Source organism: Etheostoma cragini, chromosome 15 (assembly GCF_013103735.1).
Source record: "Etheostoma cragini isolate CJK2018 chromosome 15, CSU_Ecrag_1.0, whole genome shotgun sequence".
Classification (NCBI taxonomy): domain Eukaryota; kingdom Metazoa; phylum Chordata; class Actinopteri; order Perciformes; family Percidae; genus Etheostoma; species Etheostoma cragini.
Genome location: NC_048421.1, coordinates 5,301,276 through 5,311,729, shown reverse-complemented (window position 1 = coordinate 5,311,729; position 10,454 = coordinate 5,301,276). Strand labels below are relative to the sequence as shown.

The window sequence follows — 10,454 nt, the reverse complement described above, 5'->3', positions numbered from 1 at the left end:
CTCCAACTTCTTGAGAGGTTTAAGTTATGTTAAATTACTTCTTTTATTAAGATGGGCTGTTAGGTTTTACAGTGCACTGAAAAAGAAGAGGGAGGGAGTGAGGAAGGAAAAGGATAAAGAAAGGGACTTCAACAAAACAAAATGAGATTTAAATCTGTTGTGGGAGAAAGGGGGGATAAAACAAAAAGGAGGAAAGGAGAGAAGATGAAGAGCAGTGAAGGCAGTGAGGCCAACTGCAATGAACTGCCTATAGGCAACCTGACCTTGGTTATGAGACACTGACACACACATTTAACCCATGGAACACACTTACATATACACAAATATACTACACACACATTGTCTGGCATCCTCTCTCCTTCTCCTTCTCCTACCAGTTATGTGTTTTTTCTCGCTTGCTCCTCTTTTCCTTTTTTTGCCTGCCATCCATCTTTCATTCTTCCCTGGTGATCTCTGTATCCCTACCATCTCTGTCTCTTTCATTGCGAAGGCACGGATGTAGCAGGGCATCAGGATTCAATACCACTAACCTTTATCTCCTCCGTCCACCGTGTTCACAATGACAGTTTCTTCTTTCTCCTCACCTCCTCACCCTCTCCCTTCTCTCCTTCTCCTGCCCCAGGCTTCCCTCTGCCCAGGCCCATTTAGGCTGTTGCAAATAACGAAAGGATGACTCTGTGTGTGTGTCTGTGTGTGAGTAACAAGCATGAAATAAGATTTGGCCATCCAGCTGATCAGCTCTAGTTGAGTCTTTGCCTCCTTCAAACGGGGAAAAGGGGACAGAGATGCACAAAGAAGGCTGACATGATCATGGGTGAGTCTTTGGGTGACTGTTGTTGAATTATTATAATTGAAATTTAATACTGATTAAAAGTAAGAAGAAAACAGTTCTAGCTCTCTAAGATAATACTATAATTCTCAGATGGGTTATTATGGCTCCACTGTCTGTAGAAAACTCCCAATTCTTAAAATGTGAAATGCCCAGTAGTAGGTTTGCTTATCACTGAGCAAAGTCTGTGAGCCGGTCCAACATGCACCCACTCACTGTGGCAGTTACTGGGCACCCTGTGCAATAGGGTGAAGAAGGTGGCAAAATCATAAAAGTTGCAGTAAGAAAAAGAGTCATACTGTATTTTAACAGATACATATTAATATATTATATTTACTATATATCTATATTCCCCAAACTGCTCATGCTAGTTATTTTGTCAAATTAAATAACAATAAATAAACTCACGTGATTCTTTTAGGTTAAATTACACAAAACAAACCCTGTTTTTTAACTTTAAATTCGAAACAAAAGAAACTATGTTATTTATTATGTGAAATAAGACAAAACTAATTTCCTAAATACGACTAAATTCCTGTTATTTTGTTACAAAGAATATACCTTCTCGCTTATGGGGAATCTCCAAATAACACGCTCGAGCCTAAATCCCTCCACAGCCAACCTGGATTACTCAGTTCCCCAATCCTGCATATATCCTGGATTGAAGCAATCTTTTGACAGCTAATAGGTGTATTTATTTCTCAGCAGTATACCGTACAATGCAGTAAAGAAGACTTGAGCGTGTTAGGGAAAGGGAAGGCATAGCAGTGCAATAAAGTTTATACTGTCTCCCATTACTGAACATGTACTTTGCGTGGCATTGCTATGAGCATGCTCTCTATTGGCCAAGTGTCAGACAGGGAGTTTGTTGTATAGCCATTACCCTTGACACACACACACACACACACACACACACACACACACACACACACACACACACACACACACACACACACACACACACACACACACACAGAAACAGAAACACACACAGACTGCTCCAGGGTCATCAGCTGTAGTGGCCAAGTGATGGAAAGAGAAATGGAGAGAACGATGTAGAAAAAGTAAGAGGAGAGGAATGGATGGAAGTGATGTGCTCCGTTGCATTCAATATGACTCCAATGGTAATCTGCTCCTTCCTGGCCCAGCTCTGTTCACATGGATGTAAAGCTCATCTACTTTTATCACTTTACTTTATAACCTTCTACAGTTTTCTGCTATGTAATCACAACGTTTGTATAAAAATCTATGACATGAATTTGTAGACTTTCATGACCTTGCCAGAGTTTCAAATATACAAGACGGTAAACGTGAAAGAATGAGCACATCGGAGATATTGGACTTAAAAATCATTGACATTTGTGAACTCTGGAACTCAAGTAAGAAACCACAGGCTTTCTTTATTTGAGGCTTTGGTCAGAATGGTTTCTTTTTCAAATAATTGCAACTTGCATGTGCGGATGATCTTTCACCCGTTGTCAGACACAGCGCTCCAGCAATCTTTCCTTGGCCTTCCACACCACCCTGACTGTCATGATTTCATCGCAAAGCAGGAGCATCAATTTAAGTTGTGAGAACCCTTGTTTGGACCACAAATGTCATGACAGCAGCACCTGCATTATATCACTGTGGGAGCCTAAACTTGTCCTAAAACTCTGGGTAATTAGTCCCATTAGAATACTATTTCATTAATAGTCAGTATGTAGAAGCTTGACAACATTCACTATTTCATAATAAAACAGTACCAATAAATCTGCAGCCCAGTCCACTTTACACTCTCAAACATATTAAGCACGACACCCACTCAATACTCATCATACACACATTTTCCCTCAAACACAAACAAATAGATCCACACAAGCTGTGCTCCCTATTAGTCCCTGAGTTGTCAATGAAATCAATCAACTAACTGGCCTGCATGCACCAATCGTGTGTTTTAGTGTGTACATATTTGTGCTTGTGTGTTGCCGTATTTTTGATTGAAAACCGGCTCATAGTTTCGGTCAACATTGCTGACTGGTCCAATTATCTGACATGCTTAGATGTTGATTTTGCATCTTCTTTTGTCTGTATTTTAGTGTAATCTGTAGCCTAATTTCAGTTTTACTAGTAATATTCTTTTTAAATTTTGATTCATGGCAATTATTGTAAAGCCTCTGCTTTGTCTGAGTGTAAAGGCAGTGTTTGACATTTTTTCTTTCTTTTGCATGTTGAGATGCAATCCTATAGCTCTAAGTCTGTGTCCCTAAATGTGCTTTCAAGTGTGTATCAGACTGCATGTAAGACAGACATCCGTTTTAGCTGCTGACTGTCACGTCGACCCATGAAAAAAAAATTGTTATTCCAGGCCTTTTTTTCAAAGGGAAAGAGCATCTGCTGACCTCCACCAGAAAGTCAAACATTCAGTCACGAGAAGGCCAAAAAACAAGTGAGAAATGAATGTTGACAACACAGACAAAATTAGGAAAGTACATGTCTGCTGCAGTCAGCGAGTGTCCCTTTTCCCTCTGCATGATGTTAACATTGTCTTCACAGAGGAACAACAAATTTAAACAAAAGGAAAAGAGGGTGAGGGAAGGGGAAGGAGAAGGAGGAGGAGGAGGAGGAACTCATTAGTGAAAGAGTTTAAGTGGAATGATGAGAAGAAGCTGGAGGGAAGGACAGGATGAGATAAGACAGGATTTAGAGTGGGAGAGAGACACAGAGAGAAGGAGGTAAAGATTTTTGAAGGGAGAGAAGTTTCACTTTAAACATTCTTCACTGTGGCGAGAGGAATATCATCCACATCATGATCCTGGTATATATTTAGTATCTAAGATTCACGCAGATGAAAACTGTGCCTGTTGCCCAGGAAGATTAAGTGAACTCATTTTGTCATAGTAAGCAGAGTACAGACCCCTTACTACTGTACCAGTCAAATAATCCCACCAATTAATGGACTCACTTTATGCCAAAAATCACATGCCAGACATGTAAAAGAACAAATGAAGGTAGAAGCTACAGATTCAACTAAAATGCTTTCCTTCCTTCATCTGGCTTTATTCTCAAATTCATTCTCAAAAATAGATTTTTGTTTTTGTTTTAATGGTTTAGTGACTTTTTGAAGATAATGTATTTCCACTATCCTCCATATCCTCTTAATTTCCTCCCAGTTATTGGTTGTTATCCCTATTTTTTCACAGCCTTTTTACCTCACAGTTTAAAGTAGTTAAACTTTACTGGTATTGCTTGGGATTATTATATCTTCTTTAAAGCAATATCTTGGTTGTCAACTAAATCTTTAAATAAGGTCCAATAGCAGCTTTATACCGGTGTCAGGGACGTTCACCCAACCCTATATAGCAGTGAACAGGAGTCAGTCATTTTATCATCTACCGAGCCACTTGACTTTCCAGTAAAGTTTTCGAATGTCGTGCTCTGGGTGCAAATAAAGCCGAGAAAGGGTCTGAATCCAAATATGTCCTGAGCCTGTGTACCTGCGCTTCAGATAAGCCTGCAGCTCTGAGTCTCAGGACACAGTACACACACACACACACACACACACACACACACACACACACACACACACACACACACACTCACACTTTCAAATATGAAAGCAGCTTCAGCATCCTTCTTACAGTAGTGTGTGTGTGTACTGTTTCCTGAGACTCATAGCTGCACAATACCTCAGTACTGTTGAAACCAAACATGTAATTATGTTTCTGGCATGTTAACTGTGTGCATGTGTGTCCCTGTGTGTCCCTGTGTGTGTGTGTGTGTGTTTGTGTGTGTTCGTACACTTGTTCGTACAAGTGTGTGTAGCACACTTTCCAGGTCCACCTTAAACGTGCCAGCTTGAAGGCTAACTTGCCCCTCCCACCTCCTCATCCCCCCCCCGCCCCCCCCTCCCCACACACTAACCCCGCACCCCCAAATCCTTCTTGTCGGTTATTTTATTTTATTTTTTGTGTTTTTGGAGCCTGGGCTGTTCACAGATACAATAAGAGACAGGCAGCTATCCGATAGTGAGGAGAGGTTTTCTGTATGTGACAAAAAATGCTGTAGCCTAAAAAACATGTGACATTTCTTAGAGCTCCTTTTAATGAACACTCCTCCTTACCCATTAGCCATAAGCCAGCCATTTGACTTTAATGTTCCTTTTGAAAAACTCCCACGTCCTCAGAAAACATCATCATGTCTGTGATGTATAGCGATCATATCCCGGCTGCTCTGTGCCTGAGGGACTTGTTTGTCAAATACAGATGTAACTGTCATCAAAATCCCACTTTCTTACACGCACGCTTCCCTGCTGTTGCAGCTACAGCTGTGTGTGTGAGATTTGTGCGGAGGGGTGAGTTTAATGCAGTGATTAATACTGCATTAAATACTACCATATTTTCTCCTTTTCACTGTCAATAAGATCTTTGAACCTGTTGCCATAATTATGACAACCCAGAAGTTATACTCTCATTTCAATACAATAGTCTTTACAGTGCATGGGGCAGGTCAGTTGATCTTAAGGATGATCCCAACTCTGAGAATTAGGCATTTTTATTACCCGTAAGGTTTATTAGAACCAGCTTACATGATCAGTGAATAATTTGCCTTTTTCATTTGTAGTTAAATTCCCTCATGTTTTGCTCTAACAGCACATTTACATTGAAAAAATAGGTGGAGAAATAGATGCACTCATGCAGCATGTTTAAAATTAAAATGAACTGATCTAGTCGCATGGTCACACTAGTGATGTGTTGTATTAGAAACAAAAAGGTTTAGGCTGCAGACAGGGAATAGGACCGCTACTTATCCACAGTAATTTATTATCATCCAACACTGCAATGGAGAGAAAGAGAAAACTGTGGAGGGCTGGTGGCTGCGGGGATAAAGAGCCAGAGAAGAGTGACCATTGGCAAGTAACAACTACGCACACACACCTACACACACACACATACACACACACACCTACACACAAACACACACACACACGCACACACACAAACGCACACACACAAAGTGTCCAGCCGCAGTAATTCACAGTATCCCTCCATAATTATATTGAGCGGTTGCCCATATACTTATCGATTGCCACTGAGCCTCTACTGAACCTGACAACACACACACACACACACACACACACACCCCCACAGTCCTATGCGCAGCCTTAACTGCAGTGGAGAAGGGTGGGAAGGACTCTGCTGTGGGGAGAAATGTTGATGAAGAGGACATAAAAAAGAGCAATAGAGGGAAGAGAGAGAAGGGAAGAGTGGAGAAAGGGAAGAGAGGAAAGAAAGAAGGTTGCAGGGGTGAAAGAGAGGAAAATGGGGAGGCAATGGCAGAGCAAGAGGGAAGAAGGGAGAAATTGTTAAGGTTGCGGGAGAAGGGAAAGGAGACAAGATGTTGTTACATAGACAAGTGGAGTTAACTTCAGATGCTTTACAGAGGTTCATATGGCTTTCATTTACAAATGGATGATTGTTGAAAAGCCAATAATTTGTTACTAAATTTGCAGTAAATAAATAGCAATTGGCAGTACACAAACACACACACACAGAAATAAAAATTCCCACAGTTCCAGTCATAGCTGTACCGATGCAAAGCTGCTTAATGGCAGAGTGATGAGTGTGAATTGGCTTATGGTGTGGAGGGAGGGAGAGTAGACATAATGGTGTCAATCTGGCTGCTACACACACACACACACACACACACACACACACACACACACACACACACACACACACACACACACACACACACACACACACACACACACACACACACACACACTGATAAAAACAGCTACTCTTCCTCACGTCCCCTGCTTTAATCACAAATACACAAAGTTGAATGAATGCACAAGACAGCTACTAGGCTCTTGGTACAGTATTATGATGCTTCATCAGTGAAACAGCAAAACAAAAATATCACTCTTGTAAAGTATGAGTTTTCATAGTCTATATCCTTGACGTTCCACTTCCGGGATTACTCCATTGCAGACGGATGTTTTACCTCCATCCCAGAATGCTGTGTGGCCTAGCCAGACCCTCCTCTGCAGCGCTGGTGGAGGAAGATCTTGCAAAGTGAGACTAGTGTTTTCATGACCGCATCAACAAGTCTGGACTCTCTTAAGGGTGGTTTGCCCTGTGTGTATGTGTATGTGGTTTGCAGCTGGTTTTACCAGTGGGGTTGTTCCACAGTCATCGTTCTATCCCTTATCGATTCTTGGCAGGCAGCTCCGGGCACCGGCAACTCTTGTCACGCTCTCCCCTCTAATGTTCTCTTTCTCTCTCTCTGCCACTGTGTTTGGGGTATCAGTTATTTGTTTTGGTCTGTGTGGTGCTACAGAAATTTGACCCAGTGCTGCCTCAGCTACTTTGACAGAAAAAGAAAAAGAAATGAGGGAATGACAGAGCGTGAGTGAGTGGGGAGCAGAGAAAGCGTGACAGTAGAGACCTTTTGTGGCCATGCGAATTATGTCAGGTATCTCCCAGAAGCAAAGGCCGGAGTATCGTAATGTTATTAAACACGGCAAAGCTCTAGGGGAGAAGGTTAAGGTAGTGTAGTTGCTGCTGAATGTGATCTTTCTCAAATCATACAGGAATTTTCAGAAATTCCTTGTTATTTACACCTGGAGCCGTTAAGGGTTAGCACCCTGTTGCACATTTGCCGTGAGCAAGCAATTTGGGCATTGGACAAAACAGACAAAACCACAATATCACAATATTTTTCACATGCTTTGCAGTAAGGTTACCTATTCATTAGGCCAATATTTTCCTTTGTTGTGCTTACATGGGCTTTGTGTTGGACTCTGTGTTGGGTGGGTGCCGGTCATTTGTTGATATTAGCGGACTCCATTTGCACACTGTTGCAGCTGTAGGGGGAACTTAAACGTCCCATCCTTTAGACTTTGCCGGTAAATCTGTCCTGGCTTAAAGTTACCTTACAATCTGTTCACACATTGGCAATAAAAAGTGATTAATACATGTACTTTTCTTTACGTACAACCTTAAAGGGTCACACTCTACTTGAAGGTATCTACATAAGAGTGACATTACACTGTCATGATGCAGTCATGACACATGACACAGTGTCCGAAAACAAGCTAAAAGAGTGAAAAGGTGTGGTAATGATTGAGTTATGGATAGAAGGAAGGTGAGAGATGGTAGAGAGGGAGGGAGGAAAGGGGTGAGGGAGGGAGGAGAGAGAAATGTTTAGCAAAGGTGTAGGAGAGGGCGTGAGGGAGAGTGCAGCTTAGCTAAAGCTGCTCTCATCCTTTGAATGGAGGGTGTGATGGAAGGTGATTCTCTAATAGGATACAGAACGGACAGATAAAGAGATCAGCTCTCTCTCCCTGGGAGCATTCCAGTCGGCCATCAGGTCCCCATGAAGGGCTCGTCTAATAAAACCTTTGCTTTATTCAGAGCCCTTCCCATCAGCTGGGACTTCTCTGGTTTCCTGCCAAGCTACCTAGAACACCTGGCAGAGATATAGAGAGGATATGACCAGGTCTGAATATACCGAAGACACAGAGGCAGTGTACAATAATCTGCATCTCCACAGTATATTCCACATGTCTATCTAAACTGTGTAGGAGGGTATCATCAGCAAATAAAACAAAATCTGCTTTCTGATTCTAAATATAACTCATATTTCTACTGCTAAAACCATGACTGAATTTTTCTAATTTCCTTTTTTTGTTGTTGCTGATAATCCTTATCATGCCAAAAACTAACTTTTTTGTTGATTGGCACATTGTATCTTTTACAACTTATTTGTCTCTGTCATATGTGCCACTTAAATGACTGAAACACGTGGAACAAGTTGTAGTCTGGTATACTGCCTAAACATACCTGTTTGTGTCAAACAGGTATGTTTAGTCAGTATACCAGATGGATGATTAAAATATCAAGACAGACACTGCAGTGTGCAGTGTGTTATGTAGTTGAGAAACCTAAACCTTTATATAAGAGATGCATGACTTGATATACAGTATATATAATCCATACTTACCATACAGTGATACAGTTAAGACTATGGGGTTACAGAAGTTTGACCTTATTCACAAATTTGGGCTTCCAGCTAACCGCGTTTTTTTGTAATAAAAAATGTCTAAAACTCACTTCCCTTTAAGCTTTTTCTAGCCAACTTTAATTTCTTTTGCAAAAATAGGGGTAAGTAAAGGTTTCTCTGCATGTCTATGAGGAAAGCAGAAGGATGAAAAGAAACAGTTGAGATTTATTATTGTTATTTTTAACCATTAACTTTGGCAAAATAACAGAAGTACAGGGTGGATGAGATCAGCAGACAGCTGGGTGAAGAGACGAATGCATAGTTAGGATTAATCAATCACTGGCAGACAGGTGCGTGCTGCAGAACAAAAAGGAAGTGAAAACTAACCAAGTAAGGACAAATTGGAGCAAGACAAAGCGAGACAAACTCAAAGGAGTGAGAAAAAAACAGTATGATGAAAAAATGTATTCATTGTTGAAAGCAAGACTGAAAAAAAGGGGGAAAGGTAGGGAGGGAGAACCAGAGAGGGTGGGAGGAGAGCGGTGCCTTGTAATGTATCCTGCCAGTTTTCATTGTGTCCATAACTAAAACTGCTTCACAGAAGCAAGGAGGCTGTAAAAGGATAAAGACTGTACTACAAAGGGAGAGCAAAAACTAGGGTAGGGTGCGATGTGGGAATGGAATGAAAGAGAGAAAATAAGACAAAAAGGGACCAAGTAAGGGACAGACACATAAACACAAACAGTCAGGCTATACTTATTGAATGTGTAAGCAGGCTTTTAACACACAATTGATAACTGATGTTAGCCCCTTCAGTAGCCTGTTGTAACTTTAGAATGGTTAGTTGTTGCTGTCCACACTAATGCCCTGATGTCTGGTGCGCGTTCCAGTTTACTTCACATTGGAGTGGACTTTCCAGGTTTTTTTGTGGAGAGGTTCTGCTGTAAGATGTCACTGCATTGTTAATGCGGGGTTAGTCTTTATCCACAGTGTTCAACTTCTGGGATTGCTCGTTTGCCGCCAGAAATTAAGTCGGATTTCACTCTTTTTTTGCCAGATGTTCAGTACTTTCTTCTTTCTTTGTGATGGAATTTTAATCCCGGGAGTTATGAGGACTATGGTTAACTGCTCCTCAGATCCCTGCAGAGTAAATCCAGACCACTATCTAGACTACCTGTTTAATCTGAGTTTTCTGTTGCACGTTTCACCCAAATACGTTCCTTCGCGAGGCTATTTTGCAGAGGCACCGTTGCTCCGCCTATTGCTTAGCGCCTGGTGATGATGATTGCGATTGGTTTAAAGAAACTCCATTAAACCAGACGAGTTCTTCTCCCATTCCAGAATGCTGTGTGGGCTAGCCAGACTCTCCTCCGCCGCACTGCTGGGGGTAGGTCTGGCAAATCGGGATTCGTAATAGAGGTGGATGGCTCATTGTTTGAAATTGGAGAAGGAAAGTGCTGTGTGTTCAAAAATGGACCACTGTTTGGAAAATGGGGGTCAGGTGGGTCAGGTGTTTGTGTGTTACAGTTGGTGCGCACTGCTGTCAGCGCCTGGCTTAATGTCGTCCACAAAGTGGTTTATACTCACAATTACTAATCAGAAACATTGTAAACAACACACCATTCAGCTGCATGCT

General features: G+C 41.5%; 1 protein-coding gene across 2 annotated transcripts in view; it reads left to right on the top strand.

The window, feature by feature from the left end:
- grin2aa (glutamate receptor, ionotropic, N-methyl D-aspartate 2A, a) overlaps positions 1-10,454 on the top strand; it is a 138,301-nt gene that overhangs the window by 56,006 nt on the left and 71,841 nt on the right. The window contains exons 1-2 of one of the 2 annotated variants that reach the window (XM_034895004.1): positions 810-818; positions 7,551-7,554. The exons of the other annotated variant lie outside the window; for it this stretch is intronic. Coding sequence (XP_034750895.1) covers positions 811-818; positions 7,551-7,554 — 12 coding nt within the window. The 5' untranslated portion in view covers position 810. Of the gene's footprint in view, positions 1-809; positions 819-7,550; positions 7,555-10,454 lie in introns of those variants that run through there. 2 annotated transcript variants of the gene reach the window in all.